Below are 27,008 nucleotides of genomic sequence, written 5' to 3'. Positions count from 1 at the left end.
TCTTTGTAATATGTTAAATACTAACCAGATAAGATTTTTCTTGATGATGGTAATAGCCACTAGCATACCCAAATGTAATAAATAAAGCCATGCTTGGATTAATACCCAGCAAGAAGGAAAAATTAATGATGGAACCATCTCTTGTCAGTTCCGCGCCTTGTCCCACTGACTAGAGTAATTTGTTTAATTAACTTAGAATTTTCTTGTTAATTACAGATCATTTACCATATCCAATGAAAGGTCATGCTTTGAATTATACAATGATGTTTATATTATACTTATTTCACATTGCTTTATAAAAACACAGACAAAATAAATTTAACCAGATCTTTTGATATAAAATATTACCTTAATTGAGGCTAGCAAATGAGTTGCCCACCACATGGGGACCTACCTAATGAGATTGCTAGTGGCTGTTTTGTTTTTATAGTACTAAATATGTGTCTAATAAGCCCTAAATATGTGTCTATAGCCACAACATGTATGGCTCACAGACCCAGACTGAACAGCTAGGACTGACTGACTGACTGACTTCATCAAAGGGTTGGGGGAACAAGAGCTTCCAAGTGAAAATTTGCAAAGTTGTAACAGTTCTACTTAGTCCTATTATGAAGCATAACCAAAATATGACTTAACAGGCCCTTATGTCTTTATTTTTAGTGTCAATAAAACAAAGCAGTAACAAAATTTGCATCACAGTAATGAAACCTTGGCATGAAATCTAAATCTACTGATAAAACACGTATTTTTTTGAACCAGAGACCCATACATTAATATACCCAAAGTCTGTCTTAAAACAGGTATTTTGTCTTGTAAATATGCCTTGGTGTCAAATAATATTTACAAAAACCCAACAATGCAGCTAAAATCTTTTAATGTTACTATTTTAAAGGTAGTATTGTAGCTAATATATAACCACCTATTGATAGCCCATTAAAGTATGATTCGAAGAATACTTAAGAGAAAAAAACTGAAAAGAACATACTTCGGGATCTGTTCAGTAAAGCCCCCACAGTTGGATTTCATCAAATCTTACCATTTTAAAAGTTTATAACTTAAATGACTAGATGTCTAATTAGTACTCCCCCCCCAAAAAAAAGAGGAATGAAAGGGACTCTAAACATTTGCTCAAACAACTGCTAGTGCATCAGATCAGATAAGTTTATAGGGGGCTTAACTGCAAGTGTAGTCACTATGCATCAGCTGGCACCCTGAGTCTCAGATCCAAGAGCCAGAATATCAAATGGAGTAGAATCTCTAGCTTTTAGAGCCAGAATATTAAATATTGAGTCAAATGAATTTCAGCTCTGGCAAAGGAACAATTTTATATGAAAGGATATTCAAATCCCCCTTCATTGAGCAACCTCAATAAGCCTTGAAGATTTACATGATTGAGCTAGATAAAATTCAAAGCCAAAGACAAGGGGAAGGCACTTTTCTTATTTTTTTTCCCTGGGATACACAAAGAGAAATCCATAATTAAGCATCACACTTCCTCAGGGCAGAGTGTTTTCTTACACTGACAAGCAAAATGAGGCATTTCAAACCAGGCATCGCTGTGCACAATGCCATCTTTGCAGAGCTATTGTTTTAATGTATTTCTGGCTATTAGGCATTTGTCTATTTTTGGTCAGCAAGGCATGCATTTTATTTAAGGAATTCTGGTTTTGCATAAAAAGGCTATAGTTCTGTTAGTAGAATTATGTTTTTACAGCGGTATCTGAATAATAATTATGGCTTTACTTGGGTTGTTCTTACATGCATCTGATATTCAGGAGAGTAGCTGCAACTTTAGTGTAATTTATACAATTAAAATTAACTCTAAGTAGGAAAAGGAATGTTCAAAATTGATTTAAACTCAACTGTATGCTTTCGTTTGCCTCATTTGTCACAGCCAGTTAAACATATCACAGGCTAATCCTATATATACATTGGAGATGCCAAGCAAACCATGCTTAACATTCCATCAAAACAGCCAGAGACTAATGACAAATTATGTATTCAGTAAGTCTTTTGTTCTGCATCAAAGAATGAACCGTGTCACTCTGGCCTCATCCCATCATAACCACTAAATTACTCTAAAGCAGAAATTCTCTTAAATTTCATATTCTATCAGTTTCTTCTACGTGCTGTTACATTTATATAAAGCCATTTAACCACTGTCTATATTTCCATGGCACTGGTGGCAACAGTCATCAAGTCACCCAGAGCATTTGTTTTTTAAAATGACTACTGGGTTCTCCTGTCCATCTCCACCCCATTGTCTGAGTCACCCTATCTGGAGCTATCCTAGAACTGTGCAGATGTAGGTGACGCTTACGCTGAATAGCAGAAGATCCAGCAGTGTCTCAGTCCTGGATAAAGTCACAAGAGGCCAGCTTAGTGACTCACACTGCACTCCCGGCACTTGGGAAGCTGAGACAGGAGCACTGTCAGGACTCAAAAGCAACCAGGGTGACTGTGATGCTTAATTTTATCAACTTGATGGAACTCAGCATCCTCAGAAACAAGCCTCTGGATGGACACAGCTGTGAGGCACCATCCTGATTAGGAAAACGGAGTCAGAAGGGCCACCCTGAAGTGGGCAGCACATTCCTGGGGTAGGGTCTTAGGCTACATTGAAAGGAGAGTGCTAGCTGAGCACACACACTTCCTCATTCTTTGTTCCTTAATATTGATGCAATGTCCAGGTACCTCAGGCTCCTGCCACTAGAACTTCCTCCATGATGGACTGAACCCTTCACTTATAAGCCAGAATCAACCCTTTCTCCCTTGAGTTGCCTTTGTGAGGGTATTTTATCACAGCGACAGGACAACTAAGAAAGCTAACTGGGACTACAAAAACATTTTCATTAATTAATTTGAAATATAATAAGAACCATTTAAGGAGCTTTAAAAATTACAAGACCATAACTCCAGAGCCTTGAAAATGACAGTATTGTGGTAGAGCCTAGAAAAGAAACACTGCATACTTTAAAATTAATCTAAAATTCTGCATTGAACTGGATGTCTTAAATATTTATTGGCTAAATTTGGCAGCCACATGTTTCAGTTCTGCTATAATAAAACAGTAACATTTAGGCACAAATATAGATTTGACTGTAGCTAGACCCTTCATCTCCTACAAGGGTAGGGCCAAATAAGTGGACTATTTATACCTAAGAGGAATGTTTCCTCCCAAGCTTTAGACTTAGAAGTAGATATCAGCAGATTAAATTTTCCCATGGGATCAATCCCAATGTCAAACAACCTAGCATGACAGTGAAGTGCCTTCTGGTTCTTTAACTCCAAGGCAAAGACCTTATCTTGGGCAGGCAAACCATCGATGGAGCCCTAGCTGTGGAGCTCTGAACATGAGCTTCTGCAGGGGAAAGTGTTCATGTAACAGATAATGTGAGCACTCGGTGGCTTCTGATAATGCAGCTCTACCTTTGCCACACCAGTGGAGGAAGCACTTTACAGCTTTACAGTTTTAGCATAAGATCAATGACTTTTGGTCTTACATAAACAGATATCCCATGTGCATTTTTGATGCCTTGTAGAGTCTATTTAATCCCATGTGCAATTTTGATGCCTTGTAGAGTCTATTTAATCCCAGGTTGACATGACAGCAGCATAGGGCAAATCTAAGATTCCCAAATTGAGAATCCTCTGTGATTAGTGACCCTCCTGTGGCCTTCTGCCTTACCACAAGTAATTTAAGTATTAAGTGACATTCTCTTATAAATACCCATAGGATTAAGTTATTTTAACAAATACTGCTGAGTTCAATTTATGCAATGTTTCCTTACTAAACAGTGTGGAACTTTTCACTTACCACCAGATTGGATTAGCTATGTGTGAAAACAGGTGTATGAAAACTGTACAGTGCATGGGTATCAAAGTAAATTCCATCAAACTGAATGGAAAACTCAAAAATGTACACAAACCCCACAGGACCAAGAATGATGGTAGAAGATAGAGAGGGGGACAGACAGGCTGCCATTCCCTGGTGAGGATGTTAGGAAATGGTAACCATCATTTGATGCTAGCAGGGATGGAAGCATATGAAGACACTATAGAAATTAGCATGGAGGTCCCTAGAGACCCTGAAACAGGGTTGTTATATATTCACTTGGGTAGATCCCAGAACAGCTCTGGGTCAGCACACCACAGAGAAACGTGTGCATCCATGGTGATGGCTGTACTATTCACAACACAGGAAACAGAACCAGTCTAGATGCCCATTAATAGCTGAATGAAAACATAAAGGGTAATACACACACACAGTGCCATTTTACTCAGTCATAAAATGAAATCATGACCTATCTAGGAAAATGGATGCAACTAAAAGGCATTATGTTTAGTGAAACAAGTCAGGTTTAAAAAAAATAACAGTATGTTTGCTCAAATATGCAGAACCTAGATTTAAAATTGTGTGTTGATTTATAGGCCATGAAACTAGAAAGTAGATCATGAGGTGTAAGGGAAGTTGGAAATAGACAATAATGCAATGTACAATAAGAAATCAGAAGGGAGAACTAAATGGATGAGAAGAAGAGGAACATACTAGAAGACCAGAGGGGCACAAGGAAGAACAATGATGGAGGAGAATAAAGTATAATAAACACACATGAAGAAGCCATGTATGCAAGAGAGGGAGGGAGGGAGGAAGGGAGGGAGGGAGAGAGGGAGGGGGGAGGGGGAGGGAGGAAGGGAGGGAGGGAGGGAGGGAGGGAGGGAGGGAGAGGGAGGGAGACTCTCAACCAAGACCATGGTTAGCTGAGTATGTACACAACAGTTTGACACATCTGATTTCAAACACACACACACACACACACACACACACACACACACACACGCGCGCGCGCGCGCGCGCGCACGCACACACATGCGCTCGTGCGCTGAGTACTTTTAAAACTGATACAACAAAGACAACATACTGTAAAAAATCTTGACAGTTACTGGTTCCTTCTAGCAGGATAGCTTACCAAATCCAAAGGCGCTGGAGCCTCCAACGCTCTGAGAAGACTGGACACTTGTAGAGGTATAGAGTCCTGTCACCAGCAAGCCGTCGAAGAAGGTGCTTGTTGAAATCGTAACTGAAACACAGGAGGGGAAGGAAACTTCAGTTAGTACTCTGAGGGTGATCAGATACACTCTGGAGTCTTCAGTGCAGCCATTGGCCGATTAACCAGTTATTTTTGCTCTATCTGTAGTGTATAAGTACATATGTGCATGCACGCACACACACACACACACACACACACATTGCAGAGGAAACAAAAACTTCAGAACTTCAATGTTTATAATTTTATAATTGCTGGTACTAAATTTAGTACATAGTCTACCTTTTGCATTTGTTAGCATATTTCCTAGCCACATTAAAAATCTGAAAATAATTTACCATCTAATAGACCTCCTCCCCCATCTCCATTCACACCCCTGAAGGCTTTCAAAGCATGGCTGGAGTTCTGGCATTATGACAAAAACACTTTTTAAAAACATTACTCCATACTGCGGGGAACGATCTCTTGTTGGCTGAATGAAGAGCAGAGAAATGCACTATACTATGCTGCTTGTCGTGGGCCCCTGGAGTTTCTCAACAATGCACACTAATCCGAGGGAGTCAGCCTGTTCCTCTTGTGACCAAGAAAGGGACTACTGTGTGCTTTATGTTTCAGAGCAAAGTCTTCAAGAGGGATCCACATGGTTTCATGGCCACAAAGCTGAGCATTCCTCCCAAGGCCAGATTAAAAAGTCTGTTTGCCACAATCTCTGTGTTAGGCCTCTTAAAATGGTGTCTTATTGCCCAGCCTAGAAACAGATCATGACCTCCTCCTTGCTATGACAGCGCTTTCTTGCCTGGCTGTGGTAAGATAAAGATGATGCCATTTGGAGGAAGCAGCAGAGGAAAGAAATGACATTATTTTGGTAGTGCACAGATCAAGGCTGTCATTCCACTGGATGGCAATAAGGAGAATGGTCAGTCACATTAACTCTGATGAGGTGGTTTAAATGAAACTCCAGGACATCCAGTGAGCAGAACTAAATGGTCTGAAACATTTCATATCATACAGCATCAAACAAGACACGTGGATAATAAAATTGCCTCACATCACGCCATCTCCCAAATGGCACTGGGTGTTCAATACATCACCTTTCCATCTCCTAATAAAAAATAATAGTATGCTTCAGTGCTGGAATATAAATCAGTCATCTGGGCTCCGAGCTTGGCAATCTACATGCATCTCATTTAACTGTCAAAGCATGTATGTGAGGGGGGGCTATTATTATCCCAGCATAAAAGTGAGCAATAGATGAAGCTAGCACCCAAATGTTTCTGATTCTTAATCTACTTATACTTCTATCGCTGGGACAGGATATCCTGAAAAGAAGCAACATGGGAAAACCAAGACTACATCTGGCAAGTTACAACCCATCATTTTGGGGTAGGCAAGACAGGAACTCAAGTAGTTGGTCACATCACACCCACAAGTGGGAGCTAAGATGGAAATGTATCCATGTTACCTGCCTGTCTGTGCCCCTGTCCACCTAGCTTTCTTCAATCTTGTACAATTCAGGGCACCACACAATGGATTAGATCCACTATCAAGACAACCATTCTTCAATTGAGATATTTCTTCCCACACAATTCTAGGTTGTGTTGAGAGTGGAAATTAACACAGCACTATTTATTTGGTTTCTCTCCTTTTTTGTTTGTTTGTTTCCTTCAGATCCCAAAGTGGCACACTGACCAGAAAAATAAAGCAAAATCCTCAGCAGTCAAGCGGCACTGTTGTTATTGAAAGAGCAGAAGGCTACAGAGGGGCAAAGGGAGGTAAGGGATGAAGCCCAGGTATCCAGGATGAGGCCTGGGTATGCAGCCCTCTGCTACCAGATGCCTGAATGGGCTTAGGAGGCCCACTTCATCTCTCTGTGTCTGAATTTCCTCATCTGCAGAATAATCTCCTAACCCCAGGGTTGACTCTGCTAAAGCCGATTTCCTCTGTATCAGTGAACTCAGCAAGGGGGAGAGGGGAAGACAGAGAAAGAGAGAGACAGAGACAGAGAAAGAAACAGAGATTGAGACAGAGATGGAGACAGACACACAGACACAGACAGAAATTGAGACAGAGAGAGACACAGACAGATACAGAGACAGAGACAGGGATCGAGACAGAAAAGGACAGACACAGAGACAGAGACAGAGACAGAGACAGAGACAGAGACAGAGACAGAGACAGACAGACACAGTCTGGAGGCTGAAACTGGGTCCTCCAGCATGTTAGGTGTGTACTCTTCAAAGCACCAATCTGTGTCCCAGCCTTCTGTTTACATTCTGACACAGAATCGCATTAAGGTTCCCAGACTGTCCATGAACTTGTGATGCTCCCTCACCTTCCCAGAGCTGAGATTATAGACTCGGCTGTCTTGACTAAGATTAACTTTTTTCAATTGCTTCTATGTCCCCTGGCTTTATGAGGTGGGGGGGGGGGTTCCTTCCTGTTAAGATGTCCTTATTCCCCATCAGCTTTTACCATTGTGTCCTAAGCCCTCCTTCACAGCAAATGACACCTAGCGTGCAATGACTCCTAGGACCCTTATTTGCCCATTGCCCGCACTGCACTTCACTGCACTGGGTAGAGAGGGAGGCAGTAGTGAAGTGCTAATGTGTCACCACCTGGCTGCTGTGTGCTCTTCTCTGCTGTGTTACACGTCAGCTCCGATTGCTATATCCAAGACACTGAAACTATGAGGGTGTTTGCTCGCTACTGCAGGCAAACCTGAATTTGAACTTCAGCTCTCATCACACTGTAAGTAAGTGACTGGAGTGGGGTGTCTTTGACTCCTCATTTATGAAAGGGAAGACACTGTGAAGTATGCTGGAAGAATTCAAAGCTACTGTATCTACTATGGAGCTCTATCTTCTAAACACAATTCTTTGCATACATTGATAGTCACATATTGGTTCATTTCCCCTTCCCTCTGCCAAGCCCTGAACACGGACTTACTCTTCCTCAATAAAAACAGAATCCTGCACAACACTCCTGGGCATCTACATTTCCCAAAGCCCACAAACATCCATAGTCCACATCAATGTCCCATGGCCCAGAAGGACCCTCTGTCTCCCTCCCACCACTGCTCCATCTCTGGACATTCCCACCGAGTCAGGGCTGTGAGCTAGTGAACTCGAGGCAAACAGCATCTCCTGCTTAAATGTCTGCCTTCCCTCCATGAGTCTTTCTTTTTTTTTTTTGCTTTTGCGAGGCAGGGTTTCTCTGTGTAGCTTTGGAGCCTATCCTGGCACTCTCTCTGGAGACCAGGCTGGCCTTGAACTCACAGAGATCCACCTGCCTCTGCCTCTGCCTTCCCAGTGCTGGGATTAAAGACGTGTGCCACCAATGCCCGGCTCCTCCATGAGTCTTTCACTCTCTACTCAGTGCTGGTGGAACACAAACGTGAAAACGCTCCCGGAGAAAGGCTGAGCACAAGAACCACAAGTGACAGTTCTTTCCTCTCTTGTCCTCAGAAATTTAGCACTGGTCCCAAATGGATGTGTCCATCCAGAAAAACAAAACCCCCTGCCCATGGTGGCAGGCAATGAATTCAATGCATTGACAGCTTCATATATTGCATAGTCCTTTACAGCATCTTTGACCTGCCTGGACAGTTTGGGATTCATTTGTCTTATTTTTCTGGTAGAGATGTGGAGGATACCTGTAGGGAGAGTGGAAGGAGCCCCGAGTGAGTGGAGTCCTGAGTTGTTCACATGGATAAGGTCTTGCCAAGGGCCCATGGGAAAACACCGTCCTCATGCAAAGCTCAAAGGGATAACAATGCATTCCTCCAGGAACCAGGTGCAAATATTCCTAGTGTTTGCAGACAAGGTCCTCCATAGCATTCTTCCCCAGCATGTTTACAGCCTGGGGACTGCTCCCTTACAGGCTGCTCCTACATAGGTTAGCTAAGCCCAGCTCCTTGATCCAGCTGCACACCGTGAACCTGTTCTCCTTCCTTATCTATCTGTATGTGATTACCCCACCTCCATGTCCAACTGTACACAATAGTATAGCCTCCCTGGTCAGCTGTACATAATAAACACGCTGAGCTTCCAGGGTACAGTGGCTGCCTCATCCACTTTGCTATCTTTTTCTTCATCCCTTTACCAACGCAGTCAAGGTCCAAGTCCCTATCCATGCTGGGATCTGGCAAATACCCACTATTTTGCACTTCTAGGTGTCTTTGAATTGAAGAAATCACTTATAAAAACCAAGCGAATGAAATGGAGTTATTGAGAAACAGAAGGTCCTGTCCTTTGGTTTTAAATTCCATCGATAAGCTGACTACTGCCAAATTTCTATGCCCAGTTAAGGCCTCTTTCTCAGCTCTAGATACCCAACAAGCTGCTTCTTGGGATCCCTACTTGGATATCCAAGAGGCAGCTCAAGGCCTCACCCTCCATTAACCAACATTCAACACCTACCTCTCCCCACTACTCAGTTGTCAGCAACATGGGGCCTCTCGTTATTCAGACCTAAAACATCTCAGGCCCTTGGGCATCAGGCTTCTCCCAGACCCTCAACAGTCCTCCAGCCAATCCTGCTGGCTCTGCTCTGTTTAAATCATATTCTTGCTTCCATACACACTCTCACTGGACTTTACTCTGTCTGAATTTTCTGGGATGATGCCCTCATGATGGATTTTCATTTCTTTAGTCTTTGCTCATCATCTACAGCCACACCTGCCACTAACTAAACAAGTGAAACAATATGGAGTGTTGCTATGGCTTGTGAGAGAAAAAATGGAGGCTACCATTTGTGAATGAAAATCTATCTCAGTCTCTGTGAGCTAACACAAAAATTTATAGTAGTCATATATCCCATAATACTTGACCCACTGATGAAGATGATTAACACAAGGTAGAAATAAATATTTACTGTTTTAAAAAACAGTAAATGAATAAAAAACTATGCATGAATCAATTCGAGTGTATGTATGCTGTGTAGATACAGATAATCCAGTTTCAGAAAACAAAAGACAATAACCAGTAGAGAAATTTTGCTAATTTCCTGATACTGATTTAGAATGTTATCATCCCAAGTTACAAAGTTTAAAATGTTCCATGAGCATTATTATTTCAAAATCTTTTCTTTAAAATTATTTATAATGAAACATCTTTGTATAAGTAGATGTAATAATTCCGAGATACAACTTAGGGCACATTAATATAGGGAAAGATTCTACCACAATATCTGGATTATATTTACAATAAACAATTGTCAGACTACAAATATCTAATGGATACCTAACTAAACACACTACGAGATAGGACACTGCCCATTATCCATTTCAGACATTAGAGTTGATAAAAAAAAAAAGCTTCAGTAACAATTCATGGCTTTAAGTACCTACCTGCTTAATGCACTTTGCCACAGGACCTCTTGCTACTTGCAGCCTTACAGATTTTCATGATAAAAATTGGGAAATTGTTTCCTAGGAAATATTTATCTCCTTGCAGCCAATGTTTGTATTTTTTATAGCATTGAGACATTGTGAATTTAACCATACTATGGATTTTAGGTAGAATTTTAAACTTGTTAGTATTTTTAAGGTTGAAATAATGTGTGTATTATCATCCATAATCAGAAAGCAAACACACCTTAGATGGCATTGCCCTTGGTTCCACACCGTGAGCTTCCTGTTATCCAGAATTAGAACCCTATATTTGAACTGTGACCTCCAGGTGACCGCCATAACCAGTACCACCAGGGAAATTTCTCTACTTCAGTGGAATCACCCTTGGATTCAATCTCACCAGAATGGGCTCTGCACTCACTGTCTTTAATATTACCAAAGGGCACTCTCACCTAGACTGATTTTCCTGTAGCCTTTTGTTCAAACCACATTCATTCTTTAGGTGTGAGCTCAGAAGCCATCTGCCTCAGAAAGTTTGCCTGATTTCCTGGGGAAAGCTTTCTCTGCCTCCCTGGGGACCTTGAGATCCCAGAAACTACAAACCAGGTGATCTATGCTCCATGCTGCCCAGAGGCCAGGCCAAAAGGGAGCGTCAACACAGTTTTGCTGGATTCATAAAGAGACATATGTCACAACAGAAAATACATTGGCAGAATAAAGGAAAAATGTAGCAGGAGTAACTGGAATTGAAAATCTAACTTCTTTGGGAAAAAAGGAGTATTATTCATATAAATATATGAAATATCAAGGCTTAAAGGGTTTTTTCATGAAAAACATAATTTAGCAATTAATCACAATACTCAAAAGTATCTGAGAAAATTTCAGTAGAAGTTAACATTAATCATGGGGAGTATTTCTTATTTCACAAGTACCTTGTATGTGAACATAGTTACCTATTTTATGTACGTGCCACACTAATCTTGTGATAATTTTGTCTCTAAGGTATCTTATACCATTTCCTTCAACCTGAAGCTTTCGTGCTGTTTCCTCAGATGAAAATCAGACAGGATCCAAAGCCTCAGGAGGTTCTATGCACCTCGTCCACATCTGTGTCACACTGCCAATGAGCTTAGCGCCAGGAGACTATGAATGTGGATGCTGAGCTGTGGCAGGAAAATGAAAACACGATGTATCGACACAATTCAGTCCTTATCAGCGGCTCAGAGGCTCTGTCTCAAAATGACTAATTATAGAGTCAGTTATTATCTATTATAGCTTCTATTAAATATTCCTAATGAGAACCTAATACCATTCTTGCAGAAAAATCACTGTGAGATGGAGGTCTTCAAGACCATAAATTCAGATAAAGCCCGTAGTTTGCATGTTATACCAAAGCTTCTGGGCCACAAATGTTCTATAGTTCATTAAACCCTGATCATTTCAAGCATACTCCATTACCACACTATACAAAAGACCTTTAATGTGGGCAGTAAAGAAGCATACAATATTTGTGGTGATGTTTTTGCTTTTTTTCAAGATGGCAAACATCAAAGGATGAAAATTGCAAAAATGTTGAAATTAATATTTAAAAATTAGCAGTGATGCACTGATGACTAAGAGTTCTTATTTTATTTTAGATTTTTTTATATTTCAAAGCCAGAAAACACCAGCAGAATGCAATATTGTCAATATTAAAAATTATCACTGCAGCATTTTGTCTAGGAACAGAGCCTTGTTTGCCTTTTGAATACAGAACAGATTAAGTAGCCTGGGGAACAAACATATTTCTCTGAAAATGAAATGAACTGAGTTTATTTGCTGCAAAACATCATCAATATTTTGTGTTCAATGACTGATTTCTCTTTAAAGTGACACCAGACCTGGGCATCAGGACATCTAAGATCAAATGTAACTACCATTTGAAAGCTCTGTAAGAACATGACCCTGGAACTGCTTCCTATAATTCCATTTTTTCACAAAGCTTCCTCCCATTAAGTCAGTCGTTTCAATAGCATTTCCAACCTAACAGCATTAAACAGTAATATACTACAAAATTGCATAAATTAACAATAGCAGTAAACTAGTTCACTGAGGGAAGCTGGGAATTCACAGGAATGAACTGGACACAGGGATCCTGAGTAAGGAACCAGGGGCTGAAGACGTGGCTCAACAGTTAAAAGCACTGGCTTTTATTCCAGAGGACCTGGATTGCTCTTTGTCACTCAAGGGTGGGGCACAACCAGCTGTTAACTCCAGTTCCAAAGGAACTGATGCCCTCCACTGGGCTCCTGAGACACCAGGTATGCATGTGGTACACAGACATACACGCAGGAAAAAACACCTATACACATCTTTTAAAAATCAATTCAAAAACTAAATAATGAACCAAGAGGAAATGATCTCTGGTCAGCTTATGTGAAAAACAGAGTGAAATGAGTCCTGTCTGACCCACTAATTCCAACACCAATGAAAGGGGCGCAGTGAAGATAGACGGACTATCTAGAGCAACCTCTTCTCTGTCCCTCCTTGGAGAAGCACCGCTAAAGTGTGCCACACCCACTATTTCCTCCTTCCATTGTCTAACACACCGATAACCTAGGCCATCTCTTAAGGTGGGATTGTATTCACATTTGGTAGTTACTTCCTTAATAATAACAACAGCTAAATTGTATTTGTAGACTTGTATGCTAAGTACGATTCTAAGCAAAATCTCAATGTCCCTTGAGATATGTACTATTATTTTACCAATGAGAGAGCTGACATGGAGTGAGTGGGTGAGTGAGCTGAGGAGAATGCTTTAGCTGTCATAGGAGAGGAATCTTTCAGAAGTGGAAGCCACGCCTCCCTTCTTTGAAGATAAACACAGCAGCCCATTTCCCATGTGACTGACTTGATCTTCCTTAGAAGGCAGGGCAGCAGTGCTCCCAGACCCCGAGCACACGAGTGCATATCCAACAGTATGCCCAAAAAGCTGGTCCTCAGAATGCACTTCCCCCCATACCTGCTACACCAGTTATAGTTATTATGGCCATCTGTTATTACTATTATGACTCCTGGTTTTCATTTCAGATAGATCTGTACTGTTCCTTGGGGAACAAAGGAATGCCCTTGGGGAGCAGTAAGTGCAGCAAGATGGAGGGTTACACTGAGGACCAAAGCAATAAAGTCAAAGAGCTCTGGAGCAGTGTGCTTCCAACCTGGAGAGGAACAATGCCTTGGCAAAAGCCCTGTGCGCGCTCGCGCGCGTGTATGTCTCCACCAGAAAGAAGGTAAGGCAGACATGAGCCAGGAATTGTGGCAGGTGATAAGACCTGTCATCTGCAACACTTAATGACAAATCAAAATGCTTTGTAGGGCAAGGGGCTTGACCTTTACAGGCTGGAAAAGGGAGCCAGCATCTCTGGGAGGCCTAGTGTGATGCATTTATTTCAGACCCAGTGATTCACCTGAACTATGTGTTCTCTGAGTATCTCGTCTTCTAGGACTACCAATAAGAAAGATTTTCCCCTCCTTTAAGTTGTTTCTAGAAGCTGAAAAGGGGGTACAGTCAAATGTGTCTGGAAATCCTCCTACTCCCCCCTCCCGTCCTACACACACACACACACACACACACACACACACACACACACACACACACACACACACACACACACTTTCTCAAAACAGTAACTTAACCTTGGGGTAAGTTACTCCAATGAGATTCCACATGCAGACAGGGAGATAGACTCCGGAATGAAGGACATGCACTGTCTACCCAAACAGTATTTTTGAAATCTACAGATTATGCAGTCTATCCTAAACCCTAATTCCTTAATCACTAGATTTGAGATCACTAGACCTCAAATATAAAGAAGAAATATGTCTATTACATGTACCTAAAGCAGAGCAGAAATGATTTTATGGTTGATATTTATATTTGGCTTTTACAATTTTTATTTTTAAAATTTTTTTAAATTCTAAAAACAATGATAACATTGTTTAGTTTCTAGAAATAAAAGTACTTTTGCTTTATAAATAACACTTTTACCTATAATTTAAAAAAAAATGTAGCTAAGAATCACTGGTATTTGTGATTTATCTCTGACCTTATTTTTCATGGTTGATGCTCATACATGAAAATTTCATATTGTTGGCCCTGCACTCAATAAATTATTAAAGTCTTGTGAATAGGAATGTGGCATTCAGGTTTTCAGCATTTTTTATCCTTTTGTTCTTGCTTTTTTTTAAGGCAAAGAAATTCTTGTCTTTAACGCATCATGACTTAGTAAATTTAAGCAAAGATTTTGCCTTAAAGGAAAACATTGGGGGAGATTTACTGCCCCCAGTCTCCCAATAGAAGTTCTAGGCATGTATTTCTTTTGAGTCACTGATGTCAATCAAGCTGTTCCAGGCTGAGAAAAATAAATCCAGCAATCTCTTAAGCAATGTGCAGGTAAGTGTAGAGGTTGTACCAATAGAGAACAAATACATGTGTTACTGTAGTTTTCCAAATCCGATATTTTTCTATGACCAGATGTTTAAAGCTCTGCCAACAGTCTAAAGGGGTAACTATTCATTTTCACTCTGTTTTCTTAGGAAATGTTCTTTTAATACGAAGCATCTCTTCTATCCCTCTGAATGTGGTTTTGAACAAAGATAACTGAAGAGAATTAAAACTCACAAAGCCATTCCTGTTACTGCAATGTACTCAAAACATACATTAGCTTTTCATTCTCGCTCAACATATGTTTGCACCACTTCTAATAGTTAAGGTCTTTTCATGTTTGCAACAACTGTGCACTTACTCAAGAATATGTGAAGTGATACTGCTGGTTCTGCAGTGTGTTCCCCACACTAATTACAGCATAAAATGACTGAGTGGTATTAATAACCAATGATTGATATAATTCATAATTCAAATGAATGTAGCTAGAAACTATTACAAAGTTTTATTAAAGGTTTTTCTCTAATATTCTTTCTTGGTTTATTTAATGTACTTGAGCTAATTATGAACTAAAGACCAAGGAAGGCGTTTACTATTTACTAAGTAAATAATGCATGTGACATACAGAAAATTAAATTTATTCTAGAACTCGGAACCGTGACTGATTTGTTGTATAAGGCAAATTTTAAAAGCATCCCACTTACTTTATAATCAGATTGTGTGTGTTGCTCAACTCATTCGTTAAACAAATATTTGTAAAGTGACACTCTTGGCAGCAGGGTGCAAATAGCCACCTGCACATTTCCAAAAGACACATCTAAGTCATTCTCTATCCCATTGTTAGTAGAATCCCTATTTCCATGTTTCAAAACTCACTTAGTAAAATCCCAAATTTATATTTGCTAATGCTGAAATTAACAGAATAATGTTAAACAAATGATATAAAAGAGAATGTTTCAATATTAGTACATGGCTAGTTGCACTTTTAATAACTACAAGTAAATGCTTTTCAAAATTTTTAAATTAAAAATCATTTACATGACACATTGATAGACAGCCTCTGAGAGTTATTTAGTAATTTTCAGAAGTAGAAATAAATGCACAGATAAATTTGTATAACATTAAACTGTAATTACACATAACATGGGTAAAATGAAAAACGCTGTACTTTGTGTGTTACGACACATCACTTAGTCTGATGAGTCTTTAAAATCTCTCTTAAAAAACAACAAATCTCTTGCAGCTAGATACCAATTTGCATCTTCAATATAGCTATGATCTATTTTTTTCAAGGATAAGAGTAAAGAAAAATTCCAAGTGTGAATAATCCAGAAATGTTTTGGGCTGAGGAGTCTAGGAAGGTGGAAAGTGATCCATTATCAAAGACTGACTAAAGCAAAGATCTGTGCCAAGGACTGGAAGATGGCTCCTCAAAATGTGGTTAACCTTGGTTCTGGTGCGGGATTTCTAAGGAAATCCAATCTAGCCTCAGCACATATTTGGTTTTAACTTTTAATTTTTCTTGAAAAAAACTGACCTAAATTTTGAGTTAAAGACTTAGCATAGAAAATCAGAGTTAGATGAAAGGCACACCAATGTAGAAAATACAATTTTACATATAGATGCATTGATTATAACTATTTGTAAACATAAAGGCTTAAAATGGAGTTCTAAATATCTTTGTAAATATGGTTTAACTATAAGATGGACTTATTCGATATTTGCCAACCTGACAAATGAAAACATTTTGTAGCCAAACAATGAGAATTTGGAAAAGAAAAAAGAAAAAAAGAAAGAAAAAAAAACATTCGAAAGCTAAAGTCTTCCAAAGACAAACTTACTTTCATAACTCAAACCTCCCATTAATTGAGAAGCCTGATGATCACAATTCCACTCCCCCAGGATTCTGTATAATTGGAATAAGACCAAGGAATCTGCATGTTTCAACAATGTGCATCCAGACAAGAGTCAGGCAGGTGGTCTCGGGTAGAGCAGTTACAGAGATCTGAAAAGGCTGGAATGACAGCTCATGGGAAACAATTTCTAATGCCAACTATCTATGGGACTAGAAGTCATAACAGGATTGAACTGAAGCTAAATTAAGAAATTTGTTCCAGTAAAATGCCACCTTCCCTTTTATTATATTGCAGTTGCATTCTAGTGCAAACTACACAAGAACCCTTAAGAAGATGAGGATGTAACGGGATGCCTGTTCTTAAGAGCCCTCTCATATGCCTTCTCTGACTGACAGGACTGAACAAATTCAGAATGAGGGAGAGAAGCCACCGTTGCAAAGGATTTGGGGATGAACACTCCAGGGCAATGACAGAGCCCTGTGGTGACGTCCTTCCTACAGGAGATAACTGTACGTCTTGAAATTACTAACATAAAAAAGAGCTAAATATTTCCTGAATCTGGTACACCATGAAGAAAACTACTCTGTGCTGTGTAACAAAAATGAAAAAATGAAGCTAAGTTAGCGTGTCATGTGGAGCTTTCTTGCCGAAATGCCAGCTGTAGCTCTCTTTTCTGTTGACTAGTGGATCTCTCGAATTTCTAGGGCTTACTATTAGAACATCAAATGAAACAGTCTATGGTAGCAGGTGTGGAGGATTACATCCCTGGAATCCCAGCATTTGGGAAGCAGAGGCAGAAAGATCAGGAATTCAAGTTTGAAGTAGCCTAGGTTTGTATAAGACTTTATCTTAAAAACAAAACAAATTAGCGTGTAATTACTGGGAAGCTTTCTCATAACACATGTGTTACCTGTGAAATGGGGCCTTTATGCTCCAGGAACAGTAAACACTGCAGCACCACGGCAGGAGGATGCAGCACACAGCGGAGTTTACTTCTCTCCACATTGTACTCACTGCATGTCTCACCTCAAACAACTTTCTCTTTTGTTGTTGCTTATTTTTCATATCAACTTTACTATAAAAGCATGCAAATAAACTATAGTAGTTCACTGAGATATATATGGACTTTGGATCTGCTTAGCTTTAGTGCCTGGTGTTTTTATTTACACATTTTTCTATAATAAAGTTGAGTAACTGAAGAATGGATGGAGAAAATGTGGTACATTTATACAATGGAGTACTACTCGGCAGAAAAAAACAATGGAATCTTGAAATTTGCAGGAAAATGGATGGCTCTAGAAGAAACCATTCTGAGCAAGATAACCCAATCACAAAAAGACAAACATGGTATGTACTCATTCATATGTGGACCTGCTTTATGATACAAAGTAGTGACCGTGCTTTATCAGAGATGTTTTTAATGATGTTGCTCAGGGTGGTTTCCTTCCAGATGATGATTGAGAATCTAATTTAAAAAAAAAAAATGGTGCCAAGTACCACAAGAGTAACAGAAGTATGCTGTTTATCTGGGATTTTGTTTTTTACTTTGTTTTTAAATGGAGAGTGCTGGATGTCTCTATAATTTTGTTCAAATGACTGCAGAACCTGGAAAAGCTGTTGCTGCTATTGATGCATAACATACTGCCATTATTGGTCTTTTTATATAAATATAAATATATATATACATATAAATTGGAATTTTTGGAAACTTTAGTTGTGCTGTCAACTTTGGAAAAAAGTATCCCGTGTTTACCGTGTTGAGTTGGCATTGTACAAAAATTAACAGCCATATTGTTCTAGAAATGTTGAACTTAATTTTTTCCATTTGTACAGGGGTAATGCACTGTATTAAATATGTAAGGTCTTTAAAAAAAAGAAGGGATTTTGAGAGCCCATCCCTTGTGAAGGGATGCTCTCTTGACCTGGATACATGGGGAAGGGCCTAGGCCTGGCCCTGATGGAGGATGGTAAAAGACAGCAGGGCACAGATCACTGGCAGATCCTATAGAACTTTCTTCACCTACTGGACCACAGCCTCCCCATCATGATGGAATGAATCTTTTGACGCTGAAGCATTGTAAATGTTTGCTCCCTTGCTTTCTGGAGAATTCTGCTATGGCCACCTAAGTGTCTGACTGACATCTGGGATTTGTTTCGAGCTGGCTTCAGGTGATACTCTCATTCATTTGTCAGCACAGAACCTTGGTTTATACAGATTTCAGTTTAAAGACATGATTTACCATATGGCGGCTCACTAACACTGAAAACAGAATAAAAACACCACAGCCAATGCCTGAACATAACCATCTAGCAACTGTGCATTCTTCACAATGTACACCACAGCCTTTGACACTACATCTGATGGCCATTTGTACACGAGAAGTCACGGAAAAGCACAAAAATGTGAAAATGTGTCACTCTAAGCTTAGAAAAAGACAATGATTCACCTGAAGGCTGAAACAAAACAGGTCATCGATCTCACAGCTCTGTGGCCATTTACACAACTCTCTAGAAGCAGAGAAAGTGAAACAATGAAGGACAGCCATCAAGGGACATCATGGCAGGCAGGCAGGCAGGCAGAAGTGCCACCTCGTGAACAAACATCAAGAAAAAGGTGTAAAACACAACCATCCCACTCAACAATCAAGAAATCTGGGGCATACATATCCACCTCCCTGCTTGAGGAAGCTCCTAGAAGAGGCTAATTCAAGTTTGCAGAAAGCAGGAGCAATAGAGTGGCTTCCCAGGAAATGTCCCCTGGCACAGAGATGCAGACACTGGCAGAGGAAAGCAGGTTGGAGCACAATAAAAAGGCAAGGCTGTTGGGGCCTGGGCAGGGGCACACTGGTTTTGTGTAACAGCTGCCTTTCTGGGCACAAGACTCTGGTTTGTGGTATTTATAAACACTACCAACTCCTACTGTGGCTGATCTCAAGCTTCTGACCGTCACCTCACTGGACACTCCCCTAGGAAGAAGCACAGCAGCCCCATTAACCCACCCTGGAGTAGTCCTCCTACCACACAGAAAGCATAAGCAATATGAACTAGAGAAAAAAACTAGCAACTTAGGAGCCATTTGCATGTATTACCTTTGTTTTTAACATAATTTAATATGAATTTTCATGCTTTAAATTTTAATACTCACTTTTAAACAACTGGTTTGCAAAGTTCCTGAAACTGTAATGGGCAGACTGAATATGGGGACGCTCTAATGTAGCCAAAACACCCTCCTTCAACCACAGGCTATCCTACCTCTGAGACAAACACAATTCCCCATGAGCTGAGTTTGCCTGGAGCTGGCTCAAAGTAGACCCTCCTCCTTGCAGCAGGAGGTGCACCTAAGTTCTGCTTCCCGGAGTCGAAGAGTATTCCTTTTCCAATGGGGGTGACCATGAGCCCCACTTTCTGACAACCAGTCCCAACTTAGCTGCATTGTTTCCCTACTTATTGACACTGGGTTGTCTTTCCTACTTGCTCTGTGGAGAGAGAGAACTGCAGGGGAGAAGATGGCCCCACAAGGGAGCTAAGACTCACACCTAAGGCTCTACAGCCTGGTCCCTGCCCACTTCTCTGTGGGGATGATGAGAGACCCTAAAAACCTACATTGTTTCTTGATCTCTAAGCATTTCTAATGTCACCTGTTAGTTTACCCATCCCATGACATTGCAGAATTTGTCTTAAATCATCTAGGACAGTTGACAATCATAGCCTGATTTACCTTGCACAACACCTTCAAGTATCCGTAGGAGCTAGGAAATAAAATTTTGTCTTATATTAAAATTCCATGTTTATCCTTGTATCTTTCCCTCTGTGGTTCCTTATATACTTCACACAGTGTGTTCTCTGCCTAATCTTTCCTTCTGAAGATTATCTGGCATTTGTCCCCCACTTCCTCATCTTCTTGGTACCACATTTCTTCCAAGCAATTACTTCTTGTCTTCATGGGATCTATTTTGTCCTTTATCCTTTGCCAGAAGCCCATTATTCTTGAAGCTTAAGGTGTAGCCAAAACCTCAAATCCCATCTTTTTCAATCCTTATCCAGGTATCCAGATGATCATATCCTATATCCTACCTCTTCTCTTCAAAGTCTGTCTTCCAAATGACATCCAGACCCACAACCTCACAATCAAACTGATCACTGATGATGGCAAACGTCCATGGAGCCACTATGCTCAAGCCCCTGGAAGCTATACTACACTGTAGCCAAAACTTGACAGATAATCAGCATCCCCCTGTTGCTAGGCAACAGCAATTATGGGTAGTTTTTGCTCCTATTATTCCACTTGGTGGTGGAGGCAGCGCATATACGGTGGCTCTGGATTCAGGATAACCAAAAGAAGCAGAAAAAGTACACACCAGTGATTTAGGAAGTCCATTAATCAAAGTGTACATTCTCCAGGTAGCTGTGAAAAAACCATGTTCCCCTTATCTGCTCCTAGACAGGACAACAGTCTCTAAAGAAGCAACTACACTGGGAAGGACCCAACATGGAACAGAAGTTACATCTATATATTGACTTAAGTTTTTAACATATTCAGCAGTCTGTAGCTCAAATGCAGAGCTGCAGATGTCTTTGATCAGTGATTGCATACATTAAAAGCCATCTAGATGTTACTTCTTTAGCATTAAAATGTGTTTTGTAAACACCTGAAATAAGCCACTGAATTTCCTCTGCATCTTACTTTGTTATGCTAAAGTATGCTTTGGTTTCCTGAATTTTTTGCACTTTTGGTTAGTCTAACTGTACACAGCATTTGCTTCTAGGTCAATCATTTTCTTTCTTTCTTCACTTCTTCTCCACTATCCAAGTCAATATAATATAGTTTCTAGCTTAGACAAGTCCACAGTACAATTCTCACTAAATTCATGAGGAACTTAGCTTTCAAATCCATTGTTGCTTCCTTATGTAATCTTACTGGCTCTCATGTATCACTCTAATCCCCCTTCCTTTAGCCTGTATCTCTGAGACTCAGCTTTTGTTTTCTCCTACATAATGAAAAATGCCTTCTCATCCTTTTTGGACAACCCCTCCACAATCTCTTATTCAGTTAAGGCTCTGTCCTAGGCCTTTAGTACTTGGGGATTTTTAATTGGCATATATTTATTATGACATTTTCTTACATGCATACAATAAATACATGTACTTCTTTACTATTGCTACCTGGCAATTCCAACGTCTTGAATTAACTACACATATATTGATCCCCAATGTTTCTCTTCTAAAGTTCTACTTGACTGTGTGAATATCTCAAAGACATCCAAACACACTTTTAAAAAGTAAATAACAATTTATTTCTAGAACAATTATTTCTGAGTTCCTACAATGTGCCAGATTGAAAAAATGTATGAGACTTCCTATGACTTCATGGAGCATAAAAAACTCTATTATCCCATTTATAATATGATACTTTCTCAATGTTATTTCCCCTATCCCCAAATGGTGTAGCCAACAAACAGGTAAAAATTCTCAGAACTAGATTCTTAGAACTAGGTCTTAGAACTCTAGTTCTAGTTCTTAGAACTAGACAAGAACATTTCTCTTCTCTCACTGTCCTTTTCCTTCTGCCATATCCATCCCCAACATTGCCATTTTTTTCTCTTAAGTAGACATAAATTCTTCCCATACCTCAAATCTGTGTCTTTCTCCTACTATCTCCCTCCCATGAATTGCTTCTACATTTTTGTAACTGGTCTCTAAGCATTCACTCTCCTCTGTCTCCCCATGCATTGATCAGCACTCTCTTTCACTATATTCCCTCTCCACTCAATTGAAAAATCTCTTATTACTTCTCTTTATTATTGGGATACAGAAAAATTACAAAAAATGGCCCCAAACTCTAGACCTCTGTTTACCCTATCTTTGAGCAACACATTGCCTCAATGTCTGATCTGACCAAACATTATTTTCTTCCCATCACAGAATTGAGACCAGCTAAATAGAGGTCTCAATTACTGAGAACATTCTCACACTCTCCCTCCCTTCCTCCCTCTCCTCTGTCTCTCTGTCACTGCCTTTATCTCTGTCTGTCTCTGTCTGTCTGTCTGTCTGTCTGTCTGTCTGTCTGTCTGTCTCTCTCTCTCTCTCTCTCTCTCTCTCTCTCTCTCTCTCTCTCACACACACACACACACACACACACACACACACAAACATACCACACACCTACCTTACCTCTTCCTAATAAAATTCTCACATAGGTTTCTCTAAGTCTCTGTTCATTCTGTTTATAACTATATTCTTGCTTTAAATTACAAAAATGGCTGCTAACTAATCAGTTACTTCAGTCTTTAACAATCTTACATTTCAATTTTTAATAATTTGACTCCTATGCTCTATGCTCTATCACAAGCTGCTTATAAGATTTTTTCATTTTATATTGTGGTTTCCTACATCGATTTCATCTTTATTATTTTATCTTCCTTATGGACATATCTTTATATGTATTTGTTGCCTTTAGACATAACCTACCTTTGCAAAGAGATGGCATACACATAATAAAAGCAATCTAAAAATGTGAACAGTTTGATCAGTGGGATAAAATTCAAGACCCATACTAGTATGGACACCTGATTTTTGATAAAGAAGCCAGATATACACACCAAAAAATGGACAGCATCTTCAACAAATGGTGCTGGTAGAACTGGATAGCTGCATGTAGAATGCAAATAGATCCATACCTATCTCTCTGCAAAAACTGAACTACAAATGGACCAAAGACCTTACCATAAAACCAGATACACTGAACCTGATAGAAGAAAAAGTGGGGAATGGCCTTGAAATCAGTGGCATAGGGAAAGTCTTTCCCAACAGAACACTGTTCATACAGGCACTAAGATCAACAATTAATTAATGGCACTTTAGGAAGCTGAAAACCTTCTGCACAGCAAAGGACACTGTCATTAGGACAAAGAAGTCTACATCTACAGAATGGAAAAAGTTTTTTATCAACTACACATCCAACAGAGGACCAATAGGCAAAGTATATAAAGAACTCAAAAACCTGCATGTCAAGAGAACAACACAATTTTAAAATGGGGTGCAGATCTAAACAGAATTCTCAAGGCAGGAAACTCAAATGACTGAGAAACACTTAAAGAAATGTTCTACATCCTTAGCGATCAGGGACATGTGAATCAAAACTACTTTGAAATTTCATCTTACAGTTGCCAGATCAATAAGCTCAATAACACAAATGTCAGCTCATGCTATCAAGGATGTAGAGTAAGGGAAACACTCATCCATGGTTGGTGGGAATGCAAACTTCTACTGAAAATCAGTGTGGTGGTTCCTGGGGAAGATGGGAATCAATCTAACTCAATATCCAGCTATATCACTCTTGGCTACATACCCAAAGGATGCTTCATCCTACCACAGAGACACTTGCTCAATCATGTTCATTTCCGCTTATTCAAAACAACCTAGATGTTCCTCAACAGATGAATGAATAAAGAAAATGTGGTACATGTACACAATGGAGTATCACTCAGCCATTAAAAGAATGAAATTTGCAGGTGAATGGGTGGAACTAGAAACATCATCTTGAGAGAGGTAACCCAGACCCAGAAAGACAAATATATTATATATTTGCTTACATATGGACATTTTCTGTTAAGCTGATAACCAAGCTATGATCTACAGAAACACAGAGGTTAGGTACAGAGTAAGGGACTTGGGGTTGGGGATCAGTAGAGATATCTCACTAGGAAAGGAGATAGAATCAACAGTTATAGATGGGAGGGGTTACTGGAATGGCAGGATCAAGTGGGGAGGGAGAGGAAAGAAGGGGACAAGGGGGAAATACAGGGAGAAACAGCTACAATTAATGGCAATTTGAAGGGTAGCATGGGAACCTAATAGAGTAGAAGTGTCCTAAAATATACATATATTAAGGCAATCTAAATGAAATCACAAAATAATGGGGGAGACAGATCCCCAATTGAACATCTCTTGTAACCAAATGAAGCTTCCAGTACCGGAAAAGGGTTACATCTAATTGAGCCAAAGTGGTCACATGAGGACTCTCCAGACAACCCAGGCTGTTGTCAAGACTGTAGATTGCTCTCCATAAACTGACAGCAAGGCCCCACTGTTGAAGACAATATGTATACAATTCATATGTCATACAATTCATACAATTCATATGTCATACAATTCAATATGTATACAGAAGTTGAGTGGGTGCCTACATAAAGCTTTCACCCCTGCATTTTAGCATTGTTGCTATAGGAAGGTACTCTGCTACCAAAGGAGAAACATAAACACCAATCCATCTGGAAACGTTTTGATCTAAAATGGTGACCTGCCTGCAAGATAAGCTATTCCATGTGATGGAGCTCACACCTGACACTGCTTAGGTGACCTAGAACCTATGAGTAGATAGTCCAGGGACTTAGGAACATAGCAAGAAAATGACTTCTGATGATATTCTGCTGGACTTATAGGTCAGTGTGTTGCTCACCCATCATCAGAGAAGCATCCTCCTGCAGAAGATAGGAATAAATACAGAGACCCACAGACAGTCAATAGGCAGAGAGTGAGAGACCTTGGAATACTTAGTCTCCATCAAGTCCCTCCCCTCAGGGCTCAGGGAACCCTAAGAGAGGGGAGGCAGAAAGAGTGTAATAGCTAGAAGGAATGGAGCACACCAAGAACTTCTAAAAGCAACAGAATCAACACACATGTGAACTCACAGAGACTGGGGCAGCATACCCAGGGCTTGTTTGTTCCTAGACCAGATGGGGGTCCTAGAGCTGAAAGGAGAAGTGGGCACTGCCTCCATCCCTAACTCAGAAGCTGTCTCCAGTTTATAACCACTGGCAAATGAGAACTTAGTTCTCTCCAAAGGTGTCTCACTGGGTAAACAAACAACACTTAAGGGTAGGCTGCCTGCTCCTCAGTAGACGGCCAACAGAAAGGAAGTGTAATGGCATATTTGGAGGTTCCTAATTTTATAATTATTCTTTATTCATTTATTTATTGTTTCTCTCCTTGTTTACCCCACAAGTCTGTTGTGTATGCTTCATGTCTTCCAGTTTTGTGTTTTTATGGGATTCCTTAATATGTGAGCAAGGGGTCTCTGCATCTGTGTCTGTGCCTTTTCTTGGGTTTTTTTCCTTGTTGTTCTATCCCATTCTGATGTGCTTGGTTTTGTTTTCACCTCTTATACTTTATTTTATTATTACTCCTTAGAAGTCTCCTTTTTTTGAAAAGCAAAAGGGGAGTGGATCTTGACAGGAGGGGAAGTGGAGAGGAACTGGGGGGGTTAGAAGTAGAAGAACCATCATCAGTATATATTATATGGAAAAAACTATCTCAAAAGAAGAAAAATGTGAAATGGAAATAAGCACTCAATAAGTAGTTAATAAATTAATTGGAAGTCAGAAAACTTGATCTTTTATCCTACTAACTTTGCCCAGAAGGTCAATTTATTTTTAATATAAAAGAGATCATAAATAGGCCTACCAGTCATATATGGCCTAAAAATATGCTTCATTAGCCCAGCACAGTGTTTGCTGGGTGAATTTTTAAACACACGCCTTTAGGTGGGGCTTATCCCTCCAGTCTGTGTGTCCCCTAACACTTCTACCATTTGTCCCAGGCACTTGGCATTGGTATTGCTGGCACTTGATTAGGAGGAATTGAAGGCTACATATCTCCAAGGTTCTTTTCAACTGTAAGACTCATTCATGGCTTTACTTCATGGGAAATAGTTATTCATAAGAAATAACTAGTAAGAACTGGATTTAGGAGACATCATAATGTAGAGCAAAGACTAAGAACAGCTAAATCTCCAAGTTTGGATCTAAGACTCTAAGCTACAGGGACTATTCTGGTAAATTTATTTCCCAAAGAGGAAAGAATCACTTAATGCTTATAACAGCTGGAGATCAGAATCCTATCTTAGGGATTAAAATAAATATGTTAAAATGCTCTAGTCCCAATAGACTCAGAACTGTAGGTTATTTGTCCACATTATATGAAACCCAGGACAATCTGCCAGTCCTCCAGCTGCTGCTGGGCAACCAGGTTCAGGATGGAGGCTCATGGAGAGACATTTGGCTCGAAGCTACAGAACTCCCACTCCATCCCACAGGCCCCCGGTTCTGTGAATGAATTCTTTGTTATCATATTAAAATTCACCACCTTCAAACAAAAGCTACTTAAGGAAGAAAAAGTAGCTCCTAAAGTTCTTAAAACCTCTTATAGTTTATTTCTCTCATACTTGCAAAAATGCAATAAATCTTTAAAACCTTAAAGTTATCCCTAACATCAAAACTTCTCCATGAACTGAAAGCCAATTGTAAATGTTTTGGAATATAAAATTTTTAATT

The 27,008-nt window shown here is 39.8% G+C and overlaps 1 protein-coding gene across 2 annotated transcripts in view; it reads right to left on the bottom strand.

Annotated features, from left to right (window-relative positions):
• Reln (reelin) overlaps window positions 1-27,008 on the bottom strand; it is a 446,863-nt gene that overhangs the window by 371,626 nt on the left and 48,229 nt on the right. For both annotated transcript variants that reach the window (XM_027393422.2, XM_027393423.2), the window contains exon 2: window positions 4,971-5,081. In XM_027393422.2, coding sequence (XP_027249223.1) covers window positions 4,971-5,081 — 111 coding nt within the window. The remainder of the gene's footprint in view (window positions 1-4,970; window positions 5,082-27,008) is intronic.

Source organism: Cricetulus griseus (genome assembly GCF_003668045.3).
Source record: "Cricetulus griseus strain 17A/GY chromosome 1 unlocalized genomic scaffold, alternate assembly CriGri-PICRH-1.0 chr1_0, whole genome shotgun sequence".
In the NCBI taxonomy this organism is placed as follows: Eukaryota; Metazoa; Chordata; class Mammalia; order Rodentia; family Cricetidae; genus Cricetulus; species Cricetulus griseus.
The sequence above is the reverse complement of the archived record's forward strand: the minus strand, read 5'-3'. Positions and strand labels throughout refer to the sequence as shown.